This window comes from Chelon labrosus (genome assembly GCF_963514085.1).
Source record: "Chelon labrosus genome assembly, chromosome: 15".
Taxonomy (NCBI): domain Eukaryota; kingdom Metazoa; phylum Chordata; class Actinopteri; order Mugiliformes; family Mugilidae; genus Chelon; species Chelon labrosus.
The window spans coordinates 18,712,644-18,736,403 of NC_140348.1; the positions used below are offsets into that span (position 1 = coordinate 18,712,644).

The 23,760-nt window shown below is 42.2% G+C and overlaps 3 protein-coding genes across 3 annotated transcripts in view; 2 read left to right on the plus strand and 1 right to left on the minus strand.

Moving 5' to 3' along the window:
• itga9 (integrin, alpha 9) overlaps positions 1-5,945 on the plus strand; it is a 47,335-nt gene extending 41,390 nt beyond the window's left edge. The window contains exons 27-28 of the mRNA XM_084562329.1: positions 965-1,084; positions 3,406-5,945. Coding sequence (XP_084418455.1) covers positions 965-1,084; positions 3,406-3,504 — 219 coding nt within the window. The 3' untranslated portion in view covers positions 3,505-5,945. The remainder of the gene's footprint in view (positions 1-964; positions 1,085-3,405) is intronic.
• A 1,250-nt stretch (positions 5,946-7,195) lies between these two features.
• Positions 7,196-13,159, plus strand: LOC311500010 (catenin alpha-2; the record flags this gene model as incomplete). The annotated part of the gene is made up of 8 exons (XM_084561187.1): positions 7,196-7,389; positions 7,510-7,693; positions 8,347-8,746; positions 9,353-10,429; positions 11,802-11,911; positions 11,993-12,165; positions 12,253-12,370; positions 12,959-13,159. The coding sequence occupies 8 exons, from the start codon at positions 7,196-7,198 to the stop codon at positions 13,157-13,159; spliced, it is 2,457 nt and encodes an 818-aa protein (XP_084417313.1).
• Positions 13,160-13,280: 121 nt separating this feature from the next.
• On the minus strand, positions 13,281-22,737 carry zc3h6 (zinc finger CCCH-type containing 6). The gene is made up of 12 exons (XM_084561779.1): positions 22,080-22,737; positions 19,927-20,158; positions 19,697-19,819; positions 19,367-19,601; positions 19,060-19,205; positions 18,783-18,911; positions 18,543-18,659; positions 18,328-18,435; positions 18,020-18,246; positions 17,509-17,921; positions 17,226-17,411; positions 13,281-16,871 (listed from the first exon to the last, which is right to left on the minus strand). The coding sequence occupies exons 1-12, from the start codon at positions 22,163-22,165 to the stop codon at positions 15,358-15,360; spliced, it is 3,516 nt and encodes a 1,171-aa protein (XP_084417905.1). The 5' UTR covers positions 22,166-22,737; the 3' UTR covers positions 13,281-15,357.
• Between the last annotated feature and the right edge of the window lie 1,023 nt (positions 22,738-23,760).

Below are 23,760 nucleotides of genomic sequence, written 5' to 3' on the forward strand. Positions count from 1 at the left end.
GACACTCGAATCGAAAAAGGGAGTGGATGATACATTACTTTAACTGCCCTGATCTCATAAGATTAACGTGTTCAAATGAAACAAAGAAATAGCAATGTCCAAGCCTATGGACTAGTTATATGATGACCAGTGATGGTCTAACTGTTAGACAGCTGGAGGCAGTGATGAAGCCAGCAGCAGCAGCTCTGTGTATCTTCTACTGATAATGTGGTGCTTTCAGCTAAAGGCTAACACCAGCTGACACTCCTCTAGAGACCATGAATCTCTAACCAATAAAAAAAATCATGGAAGTCTTTCTTGTTTAAATAAATTCAAGTCTGGACTAAAGGGGTGGAAAGACAGATTTGTCTTGAACCAGAAACCATCTTGCGATAGGCAGTGACCCTCATCAGCGACATTTTAGCCCATGACCACTCACGCCCATGTATGAACTCAGCCTTCAATTTAGTCTCACTACACATTTCACACAAATGCACTGATAAAAAGACAGACACCAAAACTGCATGCACTAGACGTCTTTAGGAACACATTTTGAGAGACTCACTAAGTGAATACAGCACCAGCCCAAAACTGCAGCTGAAAGCAATTGTGTTGCTAAGAGTTGTTGATTCTGTTTGTTGCATCTGGAGAAAAAGGTCATTGCACCACCCTGTCCCTTCCTGGGTCTGTTAAAAACTCAAGACTTCAACAAAACATGATACTGCACAACGTCATTTCACTCAGCATTAAAATTAATTAATTCAGTGTTTTGTTTCCTGCTCTCTGGTTTGTTTTATGTAGCTCCTCTTGAAGCAGGCCATACATACTGAGAACAGCTAATGCGAAATGTAATACGACTTGTCTGGGTTGTTATTTTGCACTGTATTGCATCATTAGCAGCGCATGACTTAATATGCATTCTTTTGCGTCTCTGTATGTGTGTTGCGTTCGGAGGTTGTCTCACTGGTGCGTTGCTCTGTTTCAGCTGGTGTTCGAGGCGCTGCACAATCAGGAGCCGAGGGGTTACGTAGTTGGCTGGATCATCGCCATCAGTCTACTGGTGGGAATCCTCATCTTTTTGCTGTTAGCTGTGCTACTCTGGAAGGTGAGCCAACACATGAACACGGAAGGAATTTTCCAGCTTCAGAAACTTTACAAAGTTGAGTTTTCTGCTAGTAATATGTAGTAAGTAGTTGTCACAGGGTTTTCACGGCCAGAAATGCTGTGTTTGACTCTGGTTAGATGTCAGCACAGCATCCAGTTGTACGGAGACAGCTGGAGTCTCTGGGAAGAAGTGGGGGGTGTGAGCTTTCTTTTGACCGTTAACAACCGTGGAAAGGACAAATCACAGACTGGACAATAATTCACGCCATACCACTCACATAAAAGAAAAATCTAAAAGGGGAAATGGCAATTACACTGATGTCCAGAGGCCCTGTTTGCACAGAACTCCTTTTCTTTTTCGCTTTTTCGTCTTCCATCGGGAATACCACAACTAAACCTTGGAATGTTGGTCCCCCCCCCCCCCACCGAACCCCGATCCCCAGGTCCTCAGATCTTGCCAAAATAAACTCCACTTACAAGAGCGGCACATGTCCTGTATTGCTGGTTTCAGGAAATGCCTGAGGAGAGCGCAGGTCTATATCAATAAACTTTAGTAGGCAAATGAATGGAGTCGTAGTGAGAGAGGCAGCATCCCGGCGTGGCTTCTTTGATTAGATACACACCAAGAGTCCACTGCTCTCTGCATCCCTTCATGGCTCCTTTACATTACACTCTGTAAATGTATGTTAGAGCTCAGTGAGAGTTAAATGCCCGCACAATATTACATTGCTAAAGAAACAACTCATTTCTTCAAGACAAATGTTTGATTTGCTTCAATCCATACTGGTGGCTTTTTGTGCTTTTGCCCATTAACTTTGAATATTTAAAATATTCCACGCCATTTTGCTTTAAATTGATTTCCTGCACTCCAACAACGTCCTGCTTGCCATTTGTTTTACAGCAGGAGAAAGCTCAACTTGCATATATTTTCTAATTTAAAGATCGAATCCATTCGCAGTGAACTCAAGGTCTGAGTTGTTATTCTAACTGAAATCATGTTATTTCTGCAATAACGCAGCTGAGAGAACCAAGCTGTTTTAAATAAACCATCTCGCTGGTGGCGCGTCCAGTGACACTCCCGAGAGTCGGCCGCCGAACAGCGCCGCAATTACGAGCTATGTAAAATCAAATCATGAAGATTAGCGAGACAGTGTTGTTGTGTAACTCAAGGTTTTTTTTCCCCCCGCATTAAAAAATGTTCCCATAGGTCTCGTATGTCAGAGCTGTGCAAAATTCTCATACGATATTCCAAACAATACAAGATTTTTAAGTGTCACACTGATATTAATATTTAACAGTTGAAAGACCAGAAACAAAAGTCTGAATAAATAATAAATGAATCTTGTAGCGAACATTTTTGATTCCATAATAATATGACCGTGATGTTTTCACAGTATGAAACTGAAATAGGTAATACTAAGGGATACCTATTTACAGTATGTTCATTTATAGTGGGTGCATTTATACTATGAAGAGCATCAAGTATCCAGTGAGCATAGCTTAGCATAAAGACTGGAAACAGAATGAAACAATTAGCCTGACACTTGACAGGTCATTAGAAATCACCTCTAGAATTATTTCATTAACATGCTCGTTAGGTTCACTGGTGATTCTAAATTGGCCGTAGGTGTGAGTGTGAATGGTTGTCTGTCTCTCTGTGTTAGCCCTGCGATAGACTGGAGACCTGTCCAGGGTGTACCCCCGCCTCTCACCCAGTGACAGCTGGGATAGGCTTCACCAACCCCGCGATAATTTCTTCACTTAATTTGTACAAATACAAAGTGTAAAAAAAATAAAAAATACATATTGTGAGCTTAGAGGGAGTAGTGCTATATTGGTTGTTGGCCAGGAAGTTTCTCTACATAGCGCAGAAATACCTGAAAAACCATAACACCCCCCGCATGCGGTGTTATAGCTAGCAAACCAGCTGCTAATCTCTCTAAACAAATATGTGCATGCGAATAAGTCATCATAGATTTATCAGCTGCTGGCTGTAGCTTCATAACATATTCACAGTGCAGGCAAAGGAGATAAGTTTTTGCCAGACGACTACATTAACAGAAGACATACAGTATTTGCCAGTACCAATATTGATAGTAGCTGGTCACAGCTATGCATACCTATATCGCTAGTTTTAGTTGAGAAATTGCAATCTCCAGAGTGGAAATGTTTGGAAAAAGGTCAGCAGTGTTGTAAAAATGTGTGTGATTTGTAGTTAACGATCTGAAATACAAGACTCCCTTTTCACCCCCGTAATCAGATGTGACCACAGATACATCTCACTAACTGCTCCAATTGTTGCTGCTCTCGCCCCTTTGACAGATGGGATTCTTCCGTCGCCGCTACAGAGAGATCATAGAGGCGGAAAAGAACAGGAAGGACAGTGATGAAAGCTGGGACTGGATGGAAAAGAACCACTGAGACTTGCAGTGGGGGTCCCGGAGGAGCCGGTGAGATTAGGGATTGGGTCGGGAAGGATCCAATAGCAGCCCAGCCGCCCCAGTGGCACCAGGCCCTTCAGTCTTCCATATGTGGAAGAGAAGAATATTCTCCATATTTTTTGGAGACCTGATATTTTTTTGTTGGTGGGGGGTCCAGGAAACAGGCTTCTGAGGTGACAGTGTGGCTTGCCAGAGGACACTTGCTGTGGAATTCAGCTAATCTCAACGGAGGTAACTCCCAGCCAGCGGAGCGGAGCTGTTGATGGAGACCCACATCCGTACGGGGATGTGGGGACGGCATGAATACTGGTGGACAACAAAACCCTCAGGGCTGTATTACATAGCAAATTTATTTTTATACATACACTTTAAGCCATATTGTGTAAAACTAAGCTTCGAGAAGAGTTGGGGTTTTGAAGGCCATTATAAACACACTGTCTCTGCAGTATGTTTTCCTTAAAGCACTGATGTTTGATAAGAATGAATGACTTGGCTCCATAGCTTTACTTTTTGTGCCAAAGATATGTCCCATATAGTAAAAGATTGGAGTCGTTTGTGCATTCACTTCGTCCCAATTGCTGGGAGGGAAAGAAGATTGTATCTTTTCTGTGCTATTTCCGGCTCATAAATATCTAGTCTACACATCCCGTTCCTCCCTCAGATAATCAGCTAATGTGCTATGTTCAAAACGCACTGGCCCCGTGTCATCCACTAATCATTAGAGCCGCCCCAAAAGCCCTGAAGACTTAGTGAAAGGGCTCCCCAAGGTTATTGGGACCATGTATATATAGAATGTGGTAATCAACAGCACTGTAGAGTTCTCTGTTAAAACTTTATTTGCCATAGTTCCCTCATTATCCACCCCTTAAATGCAGAAGATGGGATGTAAATTACACGTTAAAGCAGATGTTACACGTTTCAAGCTTTGTGCCTTGCCGTAAGCATTCCATGCGTTCTGGTGCGGCTTATCACGGAGTCGTTTTCAGGTGATGAGTTACATTTTTTTGACAGATTCAAATTTCATTCTTTACTCTTTGCGGTGTTACGAATTAACAAATGCTTTGAAAGTGCGAGAGGAGCAAATTGTCTGAAGCTGCTTTTGCGAAGAACTAATTGCTCAGGTATGCAGCAGTCTTTTAAGATGGACCCCCGAAACGTCCCAGGTTGAAGTGTGTGTAAATTCTCACTGAAATACAGTAACACATAATCCTCCCCCCCGTGCCTTGATATAAAACCTGAACATGATTTATTTCCAAAACCTCTCTGGGCTTCACCTAAGCCGACCATATTTAATTTTACTGTGATGTTATTATTAGGCGTTTTTAGGTTTTAGTGTGAAAAATGAGATACATTGGTCTCCACGGCTAGATGAAAGCCAATGCGATGTGGGTCTACCTGCAGTCGATTTCAGGGGGCCCCCCGCGGCATGAGTAATGCCCTAAAAATAGGTGGGAATGTGCTGCACTCAATCACTATGCATAAACGAGCTCTCTGGGGCTCAAAGGGAAAAGCTCATTTTGAGTCAATATGGAGGAATGTCAGTGCCCTGAAAATCTGCCACCATTCAAGTCCACAGCTCCACACTGCTGCATCTTGTTTCCCCCTGTGTTGTTATGACCTTTTTTTAAATGCCTGATTGTGAATTGAAAACATGGTGCATTATAGTTTATATTAAAGATCCCCTAATGAGTAAGAAAGTTTTATACGTCTGAACTGAAGACCTTCTCTTGCAACATAACATTAATGAAAGCATGCTCCAAATTAAAAAGTAAAAGTTTTGATGTCAGTTTTTTTTTGATAACTTCATCCGAGTCAGATTTAAACGTGCAATGCCAAAGAACAAAAGCTGTATTTTCAATGTGTTAGAAAGTCACTTTATGGATCACTATGGTTGCTCCCGCTCTTTGTTGTGCTGTATGAATCTTTTGATACCATTTAATTCCACTGGCATCACAGCATATACTGTACACATCCACGTCTCCTCCCCTCTGCATCTGTCAAACCAATGCTATACATGTATGCAGAGAAACCGACACTTGACTTTGTTTTTTTTTTTTTGTGTAAAGTGTAACTGTGATTATCAGATTTTAATTCTATGTTTGTTGTCACCGTTAATCACACCGTTACTTGGGGGTTTGTTCTGAGTATACTACTGTCACTGAATATCATTTCCATTATAGTGTGCTGTATGGTTGATGTTTAAAGTCCTGTTCGAGCTATATATTTATCTGTTGATAAATTTTAGGTTGAAAATTCTTTCTTTACTGTCTTTTTTTTCCCCTACTCCGTCGGGGTTGTGGGCTGGTTTGCTGCCTTTTTTTAACGGTGTGTGCTGCTCTCTGCTGGCAGCCTCGGTCAAAATGTATAAACGAATGGGAAATACACATAACTGCATCTTTTAGTCCTCTAAGAAAACTCTTAAGGATTCACTGGCAGGAATATTTATGTCAACGGAAAACAAATTTTCTAGGTAAAAAGGCATTGAAAATGATAAAGGTCTAACTTTGCGTATCATGCAGTACTGTAAGGTATTGTATACATTTATTTTGACCAGTATGGCATTAATGAAGCACATATCCAAACTTTATTTTCAGTTTCTCAAATATGAGTTGTTCATTTTTAATATTGTGTCATATTACAAAATGCTTTTTAATACTCTCACATAAAGTTTTGAAGGGACAGATGGTAGATAGGCATTTCATGTCATATGAACAGACATGGGACAGTACAGGAAAACTGAAATTCGTTTATGAACATTAATGCTCTGTAAATGACAAAACTATTTAAATGACAAATTGACTATTCAGGCATAGATATACATATAGTAGTCATAATAAATAAATAAAACAGTGGTTTGCACTACATGTAGTTGTATATATTTAAAGCTGTAGTGCAGGACTTTCACATATAAATGCATACAAGCTCTTGCTAAAAAAGTTCACACAATGCTCATTAAGCTGATCAACACCAGTAAAGTCTTTGTTTGTTTTAGTAGAGTTTTAAATCAGGTGTCTTATTAACTGGTAATGACGTGTGATGCGTTTTACACAACCAGCAATAACTGGTTTGCCACTATTGAAGAGACGAGAGTTACGAATGCACCTCCATTCACCATCGCTGTCTGTCACAAGAGTCTGACAAAGAAAAGATCAATGATGAGGACAAATACAGACTGGCGAGGGAGTGTTTAATTACTGCCAGAATCGGGAGACAAAATTCAACACTGCAGCTTTAGTTCATTTGTGCAATGTACATAGCACATAGCATGAACCAGTGCCACAGAACAAAACCTTTATAGCCAAAGCAGCGGCTTGTATTCCCTGCCCTAATGACCCTTTAAAATAATTAAATATTGAAGTCTGTTATAAACCGCATTTGTATAAAACATTTTTGCGGAAGTGCTGCATGAATTGTTTTTGTAAAAAATGGTCCCACTTCACCTGGAAATTGTGTTTTATCTAGCTGCCAGATAACTAGATGATCAATCTATCCATTACAGCCTGATGAGGTCATGTGTGGTTGATCAGGTGACACCAGTTGCTATGAAACACAAGCTGCTCTGTAGAGTAGAATCAATAATTAATAAAACTATCACAGTGAATGCAGCAGGAACACAACAACAAATGGAGCTGCTCACTTTCCTTTGACCAGAGAGAATCACTCTCTTAATAATGTCTTCATTGCTGGATCATGGGTTGATCAGGACTGCAGCGGTGGAGCGGGTGGTTGCGCCGATCGCAAGTCATTTATGCTGTTTGGTGCTGCTGTGTGACAGCTCAGAGGATCCTGAACAATTCAGCCAGCTGGAGGGGGCGGCTCAGGCTGTGGCTAAAGCTACTGAGAACCTGGCAGCAGTGGCTTCTAGGTATGTACAACAGGACTTCAGCTACAAGTCTATAAAAGTCCAACATGTGATCTAGTTTAAGACTGAAATGTGTAATACATTATCAGATGAACACCAGACTCTTTATCTTCTCTCTTCTAGGAAAATAAGCGAGACAGAGGATGAAGTTTTGCACATGGAAATGTCGTCCCTGCTGGAGCCGGTCACTGTGTCTGGACAGCACGTGTTGCTGGCAGCTCAGAAACTCAGCATCCAGCCCAGTTTGACTGAGCACAGAGAGGAACTCATCACTGCTACACAAAACGTCTTCCTGGGAGTAGTCAAAGTAAAGTATGAGTTTAAAAACATGTCTGCAACTGTGTAAAAGATAAACCATATAACAATTATATAATGATATATGTAAAATATATACATTACTGTTTTTAAACAAAGGCAAAGAGAAAGAAATGGCAGTTTATTAAAAGCACTGAAAGGTTGTAGTAGATACATCCTCAACAGCTGCATCTGTTTTTAATATCTCAAATTTCCTTGATTGTACTTATAACAAAATGACAGCCACAATGACTGCTTTTGAACTCGCATGTCTCTGCTACACATCCAGGACCTAAACAACTTCCAGAGTTATCTGTAACAATTTACTCTTACCTAATCCCCTGTTCTACACTGTAATATCTTATCTGTGATGTGCATTATCTGTTTTTCTGCCTGCTTTAGTTTGAGGCCATAATCTTTTGTAACTCAACACTAGTGTAACGTAAACAGCTGTTTGATCCATGCAACAGCTGCTAAAAGCCAAAAAGGTCAATGTGGCACTAAAAGACAAGTCAGGGAACCACCAAAGTCAACAGATCTGGGCACCGTGTGTGTCTACGCCAGTTTGTATGTTAGCTCAAAGGGCTTCATCTCAATGTCATCAGCATGGCTAAGAAATGAACAAACTGCTACAGTAACTGTGTGTCTTTATCTGTCTTCTCATAGGTTCTGTTGGTGGATGATGATGCTACCGTGAGGAGAGTTGTAGCTGCTGCTGATCGAGTTTTGGAGTGCCTGTCTGAGCTTGGCTCTTCCTCAGACATCAAGTCTTTGCTCAGATCTTTCCAAAAGTTTTCTGAGGCTCTGCTTCTCCTTAAAACTCTCACGGTGGACAGAGCAAATTCCTTACAGGACTCAAGACAAACCAAACAGCTTTATGACTCCTTGGAGACCCTGAGGAGGTGCATCTCCATGCTGCACACCGCCATGTGCACGACCATCAAATATCCTACTAGTGAGCAGGCCCAAGCAGCCAAGAGGTACATACTGGACAAGGTGCAGAGCACTATCACAGATATTATTGCAACCCTCAAAAGTGACTGCCACAGAGGACAACTGGGACCCTGTGGGTATTATACCGGAAGGCGTAATAGTATCTTGCAACTACTTACCAGTTCCTCCCCCGCCTCAATTCGAGACAGTGGTTTTTACAGCATGGTAAGCGATCTCGTGTTCCATTGTATGGTTGTGGCAAACTCTTCTCGTAAAGAGTTTCAGCAAAGCGTGGTGAGCCATTGTCGTCATATCCTGCAGCTTTGGTCTGACATAAAAAGGATTTTAAAGACCACTGAGGATCCCAGTGATTCTGAGCAGAGCTTCGAAACAAGTTGCGCTTTGTTGGTCCAGCAAATAGAAACGCTTGACCAAGCCTTGATGACAACTGTTCTTTATCAAGTATTGGACACATTTCTCGCGGCGTCTTCTGCATTTGACCAACTTTTAAGTGTGACAGAACAGATCTTGGTTGCAGATTCCTCTGCAAAAATGGATCTGAACTGTATTCAGTCAGAGGTTGAAGATTTCATATCTTTCACTGACAGAATAATCCAAGTGGCAAATTTCATCTCATCAGTGGCTGTTGATGCAAAGAGTTTGGAGAACGTGGAGAACTCACGAGCATGCCTCACCAGACTCAGAGCTCGTGTCGCACCTCTTTCTCTGGAATTGGCAGACAATTCAATGCAAACTGTTCAAAAGCTTCATGAGATGTGTCAGAAATGGGAAGAGGAGACTAGTCAGCTTCAGGATGCTCTCAGTGATGTAATGGATGTGAGGGAGTTCACCAGTATTGCTATCACTGAGATGGTCAGTGACCGCCATGGATGCGACACAGCGTACAGAGACCAGAGCTATGAACTGTTTAACAAACATGCAACAAATCTAATTTGTCACATGAAGCTGGTAATTCGCTCCGTGAGGAGGCACTTGGACAGAAGCGATAACCCTATCTATAGGAACGGCCTCTTGGTTCTGCTGAAACAGGTGCAGTCATCTCAAAACAAAGTGGCTGAGTCAGTCAGAGACATGCTTCTTGGTTCCAGGTTGAATGTGGAGGTGTATTCTACATTTTCAGACAGTGTTTCCACAGTTGTTCAGAATTTTAAAGTGCTTAGAGGAGGACTGGACGGCCAACAGCATCCACACCTCCTGAGCCCGCTCAGAGAGGCAGCACGTGAGCCTGATAGCTCACAGTCATGTGTAAACGTCAAAGAGACCTGTGAACCGGACTTGGATCGTATATTAAGAAGTATTGAGTGCCCTGCTCTTGGAGTTATGGAACGGGATTCTCAAAAACAACATGAGGATGAGTATTTAGATGAGGAAACCATAGAAGCGGAACTGGCTCATAAATATGACAGCAATGATTTAAAGATCCCAGCTGTCTCTGATGAACCTAAAGTGATCCACAAGCCTCTTGAATTTGACCTCTTGCCCCTGTTGTATGAAGTTGTGACTGTGACTAAAGGGAAAGATGTGACAGTGCTCAACCAGACCTGCACCAGCGTTCTTGAACTATCAAACTGTTACGCCCAAGCTGCAAAGGAGGCCTTGGCCATTGTCGACGCAGTTGATTGTCAGACGCTGGAAAGCTTTAGAGCAGATTTGGTGTCACTGACCCCGCTGCTCGTGCAGACAGCTCAAGAGACGGCGATGAGCTCTGCCACAAGCACAGAAGGCATCTACAAATACAGCACACAGTTTTCTGACCTCATTAACAACATCCGAAAGGTTTTACTGCCAGAAGCTGGTACCTGGTATCATGCCGTTTACTCTGAGCTGCAAGGAAATCTGCAAACTACTGGAGTCGGTGTCACGCAGCAGCTAAATGAAGTGATGAATTTGTGCGCTGATGTGGTTCAGCTCTTGACAGCGTCTGATTTAACCTCACAAACCGATGGTCAAGAAACATTCAGCGTTTTACACAACAAGCTAAACAAAGCCCAGAACAACACAAGGTATCTGGTAGAGTTCTCCACCTCATTGCAAGGACAGGTGGATCAGCTCGATGGGCTTTGTATCCTCTGGGGCCTCTCTATTCAGATTTTACTGAAGTCTCTGGATAAAATTTTGGGAACATCAACCGCAATTAACCACTTAAACCCTCACAAACAGCTGTCACTGTTGGCTGAGAACTCGCTCCGAATCCAAGAGGCAGCAAGGCTCACCAGCCTCAATTGCAAAAGTGCTTACAAATCCAAACAGCTAACAGGATACCAGGATGAATTGAAAGCACTGACCGAAGCTTTCCTTAAAGCTGCAGAGGAACTTGATCTAATGCCAAGTGTGATGCAACTTGCAAATTCTGAATTCCTTCAGAGACATCTTTTGATTAAGATTAGAGTGCTTTCCGGTCATTTAAGCAAAGAAAACAAGGACTATGACTCTGCATTTCAAAACATTGTCAGCACTGCTTATTTGTCGGCCGACCGCTTTAGAGAGAAAAACTCAGAAGACGCAGAGCAAGAATTTGAAAATGCGGTGCAGACGCTTGCTGAAAATGTCAAATCTGCCACCAGAAGAGTCGAGGACAGTTTAAATTACATCCGCGACCCACGTGCTCGCTCTAATCTGAGGTCAATCAATGACCACCTAACTTTTCAGATATCAGATATAATTAGCAGGGCGAGGCTCATGGTGGAGACTCACTACATTTGTGACACACTCAGCTTGGATGTGCAGATACAGTGCTGGTCAGCCAAAGCTCACTATGTGGTGGAAGAGATCAGGAAAAAAGATGGGATTCACCAAGAGGCTAAAGACCACATCAAGGCTGGTCTACAGGGCAGAACACACGAGGATACCCACAAAGTATCGCCTGTGATGCCATCTAAAGTCAAAGAAATGGAATTTCCCTCTGATACAATAATGACATCCTGGCAGAAAAGCAATGCAGGAAAAGCAGATGCTGCAGAAACCAATGTAGACATAGCAACTGTGGATAAACATGGACCTAGAAGTACAGAGAAAAATGTGGGTATTTCATGGAAGATTTTAAAATTCCGTGATGCATTTATGCCAGAATAAATCATGGCCTTATTTTGCTCTACAGGATGGTGCTGCGTCTGGTTTATACAAAGAAGCCTCTTTGTTGACCTACACCTCCCTTTTTCTAAAACAAGAAAGCCACAGCTGGGATCCCAAGGACAACAGAATCGTCCAGGTGACTAGGAAGATGGCTGACACAATATGTTACATGACTCAGTACTTGAAGAAGAAAGGCCCAATACCGGTAAAGACCACCAGAGGTGATTTTACTGCCTTCACCTTGATGTTTGCATACAAAATTATCCACAATCATCTTTTTTTTCAGAATAAAGAGGCATTTGTTATTGCAGCCAAAGATGTCATCTCAAACTGCCAGTCAGTAACTCAATTTATCAGAGTTATTGCCAACCACAGCCTGGACAAACAGTGTACGGTCGAGCTGTCCCTCATTGTTGAGCAGATTTTGACCATCACCAATCAGCTCAGCATCATCTCCAGGTCAGGCGAGTTTAAACATAAATAACACATCGAAAACTTGGCTTAAGAAAGATAACAGCACAGTTTTTTTCCTTAATGTTTATGTAGCGTCAATGCCGTAACACCTGGGTGCAAATCGTCTGATGAGATCCTGGTGAAGAACGCACAAAATCTACTCCAGACAGTCCTGCGTGGGGTCCATGCTGCGGAAACAGCCTGCATAACAGTAAATCTACCAACACAGTCTTACCTGTTATTATATGATGTCTTCTTTATATATTATTAAGACACAGCTTTAACCATACACCGATCTGCCACAACATTAACCTTGACCATATTGTGACAATCCAATGTTCTGCTAGGAAAGTTTTGGACCTGGCATTTGTGCAGATGTTACTTAAATATGAACCTCCCACCTAGACCAAACCAGGCACCCCCACCCCATGGCAATGACACTTCTTGATGGCAGCAGCCTGACACAGGCACACACACAAAAACAGAACAAAATACAACATACAAACAAAATATGACAAACAGCACAAGGTGTTGACCTGGCCTCCAAATTCACTAGTACCCAAACTGATCAAGGGTCTGTGGGATGAACTGGAACAAGCCTGATACACAGAGGCCCCTCCCATCAACCCATAGGACCCAAAGACACCACAGGACACCCTCAGAAGGCCCATGTCCATTCCCTGATGAGTCAGAACAGTTTTTTTGCGGCACAAGGGAGACCTACACAATATTAGGAAGGTGGTCATAATGTTATGCCTGACCAGTGTATGTTATGTGATGTGCTGCACTGCTGTTCCAGGGTCTGAAGCAGCCTGAGCCAAACTCAGATGGTGCAGAGGCTACAGCTTTGTGTTTCCAGTGGAAAAGAAACCTGGAGATCCATCGAGCCCAGCAGACCTCTAACCCAAAAACAGATGAGCTGGGTTTGAGGAAGACGTCGTCTCATCCTTTGGCGCCCAGTCTCGCCCCTAAGGTTAATGTACAAGACAGCTACAAGTGACCATCAGAGTTTCAAAGTAAAGCAATTTGTGTGAATGGATGCCATGGAACTGATATTTGATACTAAGATGACACAATGAAACTTCAGTGTGTAATTCTGCATGAAAACGGATGTAGTTTAATTTCTTTATTTCAGATACTCATAATAAAATCACTGAAATGATGGACATATGTGTTGTTAAAATGTCATACAGTATTATTACAACCATAACCACCGTACTGACCCATACAGAAAAAAGAAAAGCATTATACGTTAAAACACGCAGAAACACACTGTACACGTGATAGAAAATAGGCATTTACAATGTGAGTTATGAAAACAATAAAAAAGTAAATAGCTTGGTTTCAGTCAAACAGGAGCAGCTCACAGACACTGAAGTGTTTTTTTTTTTTTTTTTTTTAAAACAAAGCAATATGTCACCTTAGGTATACAACATTCGCACACTGTAGCACACATAACCTCATATAAGTTAATCTACAGTCAACTGCAACACAACTCTACAGTAAAAATTGTCATGAAGGTCACATTTGTAACATATTTACATAAACCTGCAATCTCATCAAAATAGTACTGCCGTTTATCTTTATTAATACAGCTGATTATGTTCTTCATTGGTTTATTATGCTGATTTATACAGAGGACGAATAGGGCCACTGTACGTAAAGAAAAAAATGATCTGATCTTATAATTCAGTTTTGTTTTTTTGTTTTTTCGGAATCGAGCCATTCGGAATTTTATCAGAATTCTAAAAATTTTCTCAGAATTGGATTTAAAAAACAAAAATAATATTTTTTTTATTTTTTTTTTATCAGAATTCTGATATGGAATTTTCTGTCTAATTTATTTTTCTCAGAATAAAGATTTAGTTTTCTCTCACTTTGTCAGAATCCTGATTCAGATTATCCTTAGAAATCCAAAATTCGTCACCAGAATTCCTTGTTCTTAGAATTTCATTTTTTCGGAATTCTGATATGGAATTTTCTCACAGATTTTTTATTTTTTTTTTCCCCTCAGAAAACAGATTTGTTTCCTCCCACTTTATTTTAAAAATTCTGATTCAGATATTTCTTAGAAATACGAAATTTCTCATCGCAGCTGTTTTTAGAATTGAGATTTTTTTAACCCTGAATTTAATTATTTCAGATTTCTGAGAACAACTCCGATTTAATTTTAATGTCAAAATATATAACACACATGAAACTAAGAACTCTGATAAAAAGTCAGACTTCTTGAGTTAATTTTTTTTTTTTACAGCTGCACTGATCTTCTTCCATATATGATCGACAATGTGTTTAAAACAGATTAAAGACAGTATATACACTACTACTACTAAATTTGTCAGTGTTTTGAGGAGTGCCAATGATAAATCAAATTAAGTAATCAATATGAATTTGCCCCTTTAGTTAGAATGATAAAATCTCAAAAAAAGAAAAAAAAAAAAGAAAACACACTAGTCAATAAAAGGTTTAACTTACTCAAATGGTGCAAAAACTTTAGCAAGCTAGCTTCAATTTACTGATTATAAAAACGGCAAAAAGGAAATAGGGAAGGCAATGAACTGATAAACAAACTTTTAGATATCAATATCAGCATATGTGCGCATTTCTGTAAAAACAAATGTTCTATTTAGATGATCTGACATGACCTTGTCACAGACTGACAAATTACAAAGTCACAGCAGGGTGTGTTGTAAAAATTAAATCCCTTATCAGAAAGAAAGCAGAGCATAAACACAAAGAGATCTCATGATATAAAAATGTTTTAGAATTAATATGTGAATACAAAATTTCTTAAAACAAACCTAACATTTGTTTTTGTTGTTTTTTTTCCTTTTTTTGAATGAATTAACTTTTCTACAGTTTAGTAAACAATGTATCAGTCAAACCTTTACCAGGTAACATACTTCCACTTCTTCTGATTGTTTAGATCACATCTGTGAAAATTACACAATAATAAAAGACCTTAACATACACACGCTCAAACCACACTGCACTAATATGATTATGTTAAAAGGAACTGTGCATACAGTAAATCCAGCATCATCTCCTCACTGACAAATGCTCTGTGTAGTATTTGATTCTATACAAGATTATGTACAGAAATAAATAGATTCGTGTATAGCTCTATAAAGATTAATAGACCTGTCTTGTCAATATACAAATCTTATGCAACTTTTCTATATTTCAACAGTGAAGTGTTTACTGACAGAAAGGGGAAGCAGTAGGATCAAAAGTCTTGAACACATCTTTGAGTGTCCTGTCGTCTGCATCCTCCTCTGGATCCTCCTGTTTTGGTTCTTCCTCCATAGCTTCCTCCTCGTCCTTCTTCTTCTCCTCCAAAGGCTCTTTCTTTTCCTCTGCCTCTTCCTGTGCTCCTGTAGTGCCCTGTCCTCCTACTTTAGCCTGTCTGGGGTCAGTGTACTGGGGTCGGATGAGACCGGCCAGTGCCTGGATGGGGAGATTATGCACTGCAGGAGGTTTAACAGGTGAGGCGGGAGGCATTGTGGGAGAAGAGGGAAGTGGAGTCTCATCCGAGTCGACATCTGTGCTTTTAACCTCCTCGAGAGAGCTGCTTCGTTGGGTTGGGGAGAGCGATGGTGTCGGAGTGTTGTCTTTCTTAGCAGGCTGTTTTAGAATCCCCGCCTTTTTAGGGGGCTCCACCTGCTCCTTCTGAGCCTGCTCGGTTTGAGTGCGGGGATCGTAAAGACTGATGCCCCCGAGGATAGTAGTGGGACTCTCCAGCCCTCCACCGGATGATGCCAGTCGAGGGGCGTATGGCGGCAGCCTCTCAGGTTCTGGTTTGGCTCGGGTAGTATGAGGAGAGGAACTGGCACTGGCCTTCTGTAACCTGGGGTCCACAAGTCCTCCCCCAGAGGAGGGCTCTTTCTGACCCAGCGGCTTGGAGTCCAGACTTCCCGTACGCTTCAGTCTGGGGTCCAGAGACTTTTGCTGCCGTGGATCTACAGGTCTCTCCGTGGAGGATCGAGATTCCAATGATCCACTGGGCTGTCGACTCATACGCTCCTTCAAACGAGCAGCTGCCAGTCTGGGATCAGATGGCGGCGGGTTGGATACTGGAGGATGGTCGGGCAGATTTGTTCGGTTCATCTGAGCGTCAGCAATTAGGGGTGGAAGGGGCAGGTTGATGGAGTGTTCCTGTTTGGGCACCAGGGAAGGGATTAGATCCTCAGGGGCCCACACCACTGTCTGAGCGAAGGCAGGCCGCTGGAGCAGAATGTCCACACGGATGTGACTAAACTGCTTTAGCTGGCAACGAGGGTCCCTCAGCACCACGCCAGGGCCGGCATCTAGAGGGATGAGAACAGCTCTGTCTCTGAGTTCTCTCTCTCCTTCTTCATCCTCCTCTCCTGTAGGATTCTTCTGAGGAGCTGGGTGGCTCTGCTGGCGATAAGAACTTGGCTCCATTGGTCTAATCTTCCTGGGGTCTCTTGAGAACCGTGGATCTGCAGCTCCATCAGACTCCTTTTTAACATCCGGGGGTCGCTGTCTAGGGTCAGTCTTCACACGTGGGTCACTGGGTGGGGCTCTTTCCTTTACAAGCCGGGGGTCACCCAGAGGTGGAGACACCGTGGCAGCTTGGAGGGTCTTGGACTGAGTCTGCTGCATCTCATTCTGCTTCTTTAGAGTTTTAAGGATGGACGAAACACAACTCCCATCCTCCTCGTCACTTGAGTACCAATTTGTCGTTTCATCTGTAAAGATAAGGTGAAATCATATTTAAAGGTTTGTTCTCTTAGAGCAGGGGTGCCCAATACGTCAATCGCGATTGACCGGTACATCAAAGGTAGAGCGGGCAGATCGCGTGCCATTGAAAAAATGTTTCAGATGTTCGTCTGTCATTTATCTGTTGCACCTCCAGAACAATCAGCAAGACAAACTTTTACCTTTCTTGCCACATGCCCTCAGTTCAGCGGCACACATCCACAGCCGTGCACAACATCAACAACAACAACAACTCAACGCTACCGTCTTTCTTTAAGGGACAGCTTTTGTTTATTTTATTGTAATTCATTTAGCAAAGCTTCTTCTTGCCTCTGGGCACCTACCTCTGTTTGCATTATCATCCTGGATATCTGCAGTCTGTGGCTCACTCCCCTGTGGTTGTTGTTGTTGTTGTTGCTGTGTTAAGTGTAAAAGGATGGCTTTCTGTATTGCTGGTGGTAAAGACTGGATCTGTGAGTCTGCACCTATTTGCTGCTGCAGGTTCTGTAGCAGGGCCACACTAGGGTCTACTACAGTGCAAATAAAGCAGAAACACACAATTTTTCAATTTCAGTAACTTAGTCAGGTAACCAGTCTGTTGGATAACAATGTTCATGTATCACTAACCTCCTTGTTGACCAATTGCCTGGTTTTGGAGGAAGCTGCTTAAGAGCTCTACTGGGTTCTGACCCAGTGGTGGAAAAGGGAATAGACTTTGCAGCATCTGTACATCCTGTATCGGAGGGAATGGAGGCCTCTGCATGTTCATCTGGGGGTTGATATTAGGTCGGTTTCCGTGGAAGGGTGGGGGTTGACCCGGAGGAGGGAACGGTGGCATCGGAAACCCCATAGGCTGGTGTCCCGGGGGACTCTGTGGCATAGTGGGACCAGTGGGGTGACCCATGGGAGCAGGTGATCCAGGGGGAGGAATAGGAGGAGCAGATGGGCCTGAAGGCACAATTCCTCCACTCTGCCCGTCCTCTGAGCCTCCACTAAACTGCCCCGTGCCATCACCTTGATTCTGGGTATAGCTGGTTCCACTGAAAAATAAAGAGAACAGTTTCAGGATAAGCTCGCAGTGTTTTTTTTTTTGTTTGTTTTGTTTCACTTGAGCTTGATTACAGATTTTTCTGGTTACCTCAGAGCAATTTTTTGTGCCAAGTCTACAGTAGGTTGAACCTTGATTTCAAACAGGGAAGGGATCTTTTTCCCTGCTTGGCCAGAGTCTGTAGGACTGCTTTGACCAGGAGTGGGCAGCAACCCCACCCCAGGGGGAGGCTTTGGAAGCGGGGCAATACCCTGCTTCCTCAGATCCTCCAGCTCCAACTCGTCCTCACGGGCATTCTCCTCTTCAGTGTTGATAATCTGATAAAGGAGGCAGATAAAAGAAATAAGGCTAAATTGTTGACCATCAGAGCCGAGTAAATATCAAGAAGAGTATTTTACCTTATCAAGCAACTCTTTGGTCACGTCAGTCAAAGGCTCATGGGAGAATTTGCAATTGTCCCCTTGGTAACATTTGGCTCCAGTATGAAAGAACTTGCATGGGTATTCATGTGCGATTGCAGGTTAAGGAGCAGGACTGATGAATGTGTACAGTGTGGTTTCAGTCAATTAGGCAATGCAGTTAAACAAATGTAATCAAGAACCTAATCAAGGATATTGTGCATGTAAATGCAATTATCTCCTTTACTGCAGTATCCTTGGAGGTAGAATTTACAGAGTTCCTTTTTCTTATCTGGTACAACAAGCTCGTGTTCAAACTTGCACTGTTCCCCCTGAATGAACATAAAGAAAAAAAACAACAACAGACAGAACATTTTAATCCCAGCTACATTTTTTTTTCCACAGAAATTTAACATAAGTAGGCTTCAAACAAATAAATGTTAACGCTATTATACCTTGATGCATCTACCCTCCAGGAAATACTTGCAGATGTATCTACCGTTGTGTTCAACTGTATGCTGATTGATGAACTCCTTGCTCATTATTGGCCGTTTCTTCTGAAAGCCGGAAGAATGTTTTCCTTCCTGTGACACAAAACACAAATTCAAATTTAATCAAAGTACAAGTCAGAAGATGAAGTTGTATGTTCCATTCCCGGGTCCTCCTGTGGCGTGGTCTATCTGTAACCATCACTGTGTGACGGTACAAATGTAGTTGAATTTTCATATTTACGAGTGTCATGTCGTCCATGCACTGGTCTCCTCCTCGACCTCGCCCGCGTCCTCCCCAGGGCTTCCCCTTCAGCTTATTTTTATTCTTGTTGAGCATCCCACGTCCTCTTCCTGGTCCACTCCCTCTGCCTCTTCCCCTCTGCCCAACTGAAAAGGACATTTTGTAAGAATTAATCCAACCTTGTTCATCTTTACAGATGCAGAGAAGCACAACGCCTTTTCTGCTACATAGAAAGAAAATCACAGTAATTCTGTCTCAATTATTGCAAGAATGATCTGCTATCAAAGATAATGAAAAGCCCTCATACACTGTTGTTGCTTCATCCCCCTCATGCTCCCTCTGTGCATCTGGTCTTTAGGGTGGCGTCCCTTCCCCTGGCTTGTTGAATCTTTTGACTGCTGATACTCGGACATGTCATCCACGTAATCGTCCTCCTCTTCGTCGTAGTCATACTTGTCGTCACTGTAGTCGCTGTATTTGTCGAAGTCGCTGCTCTTGGGCGGTGGGGACTTCTGTGAGTTGCCATGGCCTCCCTTTGGGTGCTGACAGTCAAAGCCAGAGAGAGGATGTTGTCCAACAATAATGCTTATATGAATATCAACGCAGCAGCAGCATGCCGACTGTAATAAAAACTCACCAGAGAGGACTGACCATCAGACTCCCGACTAGAGCCCTGGCTCTTCCTGTTTTTGGGCCTTTCTAGTCTGTCGTAGTCAGAGTCATAACTGTCTGAGCTGGAGCTGCTGGAGGGGGAGTGATGCTGAAGAAAACGCATCAGGAACAAAGGAAAACACAGCATTGAATTGAATTAGTTTACATAGCTGACCTTTATGCCTTAATTGCAGTAGCAGTATAATGGCATCTTACTTTTTGTCTGTCACGCCTCCTTCTTTTGGACCTCCTCTTCTCTCTGGTCTTTTTGTACCTTTTCCTGGAGTGTCTGTGGGCCTTTTCTTCTTTCTCTTTACCTTTATCTTTTTCTTTCTCCCTTTCCTTCTCCCTCTCTTTGTCCTCATTCACTTCTGTAGCCTCTTTGTTCTCCTCTTCGATCCCGATGCCTTCATCGTCGATTTCTCCGTCTTCCAGTTCGCCATCCTCTCTAAAAAGAGAAAAACAATGAGTGCAATGAGTACAAAAACTTTTTTTTTTTTTAATTGTTTACATCAGGAGCAAATCACCTAAAGAGTGAATAACCAAGAATCCCCTGCGGTAATGCTTTAATAATAAATGAAATTATACAATCATAATCTCTCCTATTTATTCAGAACTATCATTTTCCAATGCGCCCTAAGCTTCTCCTGTACAATAAACAATCTGACAATAATTGAAGTTATTATTTTCTCAGAACCAGAGTAAAGCTTTTTACTGGAATCCAAATTAAATTCAACCTCAGGCTCAGTCAGATTTATGAAAACCCCTGATTTCTAGGACCAAGTTAATTCAGTTACTAATGACAGCCTGGAGACACAAATAAACATGATTCAGGCAACACTTGTGTTCCCCAGTGCGTTTTTATGAAGAATGACAGTAAACTGTTGATACGTCATTGGAAAGTGGATGAAAGGCTTAGGCACTGCTGCAAGAACTCTCTAAAAGAACAATTACACAGATTGAAAACATTTGAAAACCACCAAATCTTCAGAGGTGCATCCAAAGCTGGACACTGGAATACAGTGAGGTTTATCATTGTTTCCTGAAGCACTAAGGAGATTGAGTTTTTCATTTCTGAAACTTGTGACCAGGTTAGCACTTCACATGCATGTGGATTTTCTAGATTTTGCCGTAGCTTTTATAGCACTTGTTTTAAAATTATGCCTTCTTTGGCTGCAACCTAGATATTTAACACTGAAATATAAGTCCTTTATGTGAAAATATATTCCACAGAGTTAGTTAAAAATATATATATACTGTGCAAAACACTTGCAAATATGTCAGTGTCGATATTCATATCATGTAATGTCTGCCGATTCACAAACAAGGTGCAAGTAGGAAACAGAAATACAATGAAATGGAGTTTTTACAGACACTAGCCACAACTTCTTCTCAAACTAGATCAGAACAGGCTTCAACCTAAGATCCCTCCACTTGCTACGCTGCCACAACACTGTATGTAAACATCTCGAGATCTGGAGACCTTGACACTGCGATGACATGGCTAACTGAAGGCTGAGGTAAATCCTATGCTGGAAGATTACTGTTAATGAGGAATAAAATCAAATATCCTGTCTCAATATCTATAGAAAAGACTATTTTCAAGTGACACAGTGAACCCACAATCATGAGCGCTTTGATCGCATCACATCTGAAATCCATATTGGAATTGTTAATGATTATCCAGCACATTTCAAGAACTTAAATGAATAAATATAAGTGAATTAAATCTGTAAGTGGTAACAGATGCACACATGGAAGGTAAGCCAACAAGTGTTTTCAAAACAGTGCACCAGCTGGCGTGTCTTCTTCTTCTTCTGCACTTTATGACAGAACACCAGAACAGTTCTCTTTGCTCACATGGTCTGACAGCCATGCCAGGACTACAGACATTACAAGGACACAGGCCTGGGCTTAGCCCAGCAGAAGCACATTTCCTCAACCCTGCATGAACCCTGTCTCTGCAGTACTGCCAGCTGCCCGGTAGGGGGGAGTAACACTACGAGGATGGGCGTGGCATTTACATCATAGTCATTTGCATAGTCTCCTGCAGATGGCAACAACGAAGCCATGAATCCCAGTACCACGACAACAAAACGATGAGGTCTGCTACCTTGCATGGAAATGATCATGAATGAGTCTCATCGACGCGGTGAGGTGAAATCTAGGCTGTCTGAACAGCGCTATTCAACTGCACTAAAGAGGCATGCAAATAAAGGAAATAAGGGGGGGAGAAAACCCGTGGAAATGTTTCTACACCTTGCAATTCATGGTTAAAAGAGAAAACAAGTAACACAAGCATGTAGACCCACAGCACTGAAACGCACAGATGAGCGTATATTAAGAATTGCATAAGAATGTTACTCGACCTTTCATCCCCTGCAAGCTCAGAGTCTGTCATGTTTTTGTCAAGAACAGGGGCTGGGGGACTGGAAACAAGGCTCACAGAAGCCATTGGAAAACGGATCTGCCTCCCTTCTCTCCGGTACAAGAGTGAGTTAAACTCAGTCACTCAAGGAGACGCTGCTTTGTGAGAGATGCTGGAAGATTTCAGACTGGAAAAAACTCACGGTGTTACATGTCTCGACAGAGACAGTAAACAGACACCCTCCTCTTTCATATCAATGACGTTTTAACTCTGTGAGCGCAGCTTGATACCCCGCTTTGCTAATGTCCCGTCGGTTGACAGCTGCCATGGTGAGATAGAGGAGACGGAGGGAGAAACAGACAGAAATGTAACCATGTTCGTTGATTTCAGCATCTTCATAGGCTTTCTCAACAGGGACATCATCTCAAAATGGCTTCTGAGTTCTGCAGCACATTCCCCGATAATGTATTCTCCGTGTATTTATACCACCATCTGGATCTATCTAACTTGGGTACAGAAAACCCCGATCGCCGATTGGTGGAACATCACAAGGCTGGCGACGGCCGCGATTTTGATTGGTTCAAAATGATGTCAGTCAAGTTCAACATCTGCAACAACGAAGTGCATGTTTTACTCAGATTTGTCCTTGTTTAAACGTATAACTGTGTGCATTAGCCTGTCAAAACAACCCGATATTGTGCTAGTTTATAACAAAAAAAAACAACTGACGCTATTTTTTTGTCGTTACAGATTTATTGGCTGTTTTGTTGTTGCGTTTTTTTTGGCTACATACTCGCGTGTGCACGCATTTCGTGCACGAGCGTAGGATGACTTCCTCTTCAGATGCAATCCTGTCATTGTCCAGCAGGTGTCGCGCTGACTCTACAAATTAAAACCTTAAAAAAAAAAACACACATTTTGCAGAATAGACTTGTACAGTCAATGAGAACAGAGCAACAACAAACACAGTGTCAGTCCGGTAAGGTGTTTATATAAAACATAAACAACAGACAAGTCTACAGAAAGGTTAAACTAACTTAAGAGTCAGGCCACAGATATTATTTCAGGTGTTTCAGGTAGAGAGGACTTTATGAATATTATGATAAAGTGAACTTTGAAAACATACCACAAAGAGACAATACGAAAAATCATGGTATATTTATGCAGATTGCCTGCTATATTATCATATTTGTGTGTGTTATAAATGTCCCGTCCAGCAGCAGAGAGAGATGTAAAGAGAACATCTTGGAAGTGTTTGGGAGTTTCTCGGTGGGAGGGATTCTTGCTGCAGGAAACCTGCGTAGCGTGCAGAGCTCTGAGGCTAAACCTTCCAGGAGCGCAGATCCAGAGACGGGAGCGCATCTCCGTCCTAGGCACCTGATGAGCATCTTCCACACTCTTGAAAACGACTGAACGGAACATCCAAAAAAACCTCTTCACTGGGATTTTGTCCAGGCGCCTCAATAAGAGTTGTAAATATCTGAGAACACCTACCCACAGCAGAGAGCTTTATCACTTTTGGAGATGGCACTCTCTTTTCGACGCAGGTGTTTGCTTTTGCTGTGCTTGACAGCCGTCCAGAGTTTGGGTCATGCCACCGTTCAGGTAAGAGCATTTTTACTTTACTTTTGTTCAAGCATCTGTGCAAAGTGCTTCAATTATGTGTGCATATGTGTCAAATC

Coding starts and splice junctions, on each gene's coding strand:
- zc3h6 (XM_084561779.1), bottom strand. CDS start 22,165: ATGGCTTCTGTGAGCCTTGTTTCCAGTCCCCCAGCCCCTGTTCTTGAC. Junction 18,660..18,782: donor TGGAGGGTAGATGCATCAAG/GTATAATAGCGT, acceptor ATGTTCATTCAG/GGGGAACAGTGCAAGTTTGA. Junction 16,872..17,225: donor GGATGATAATGCAAACAGAG/GTAGGTGCCCAG, acceptor TTATCTTTACAG/ATGAAACGACAAATTGGTAC.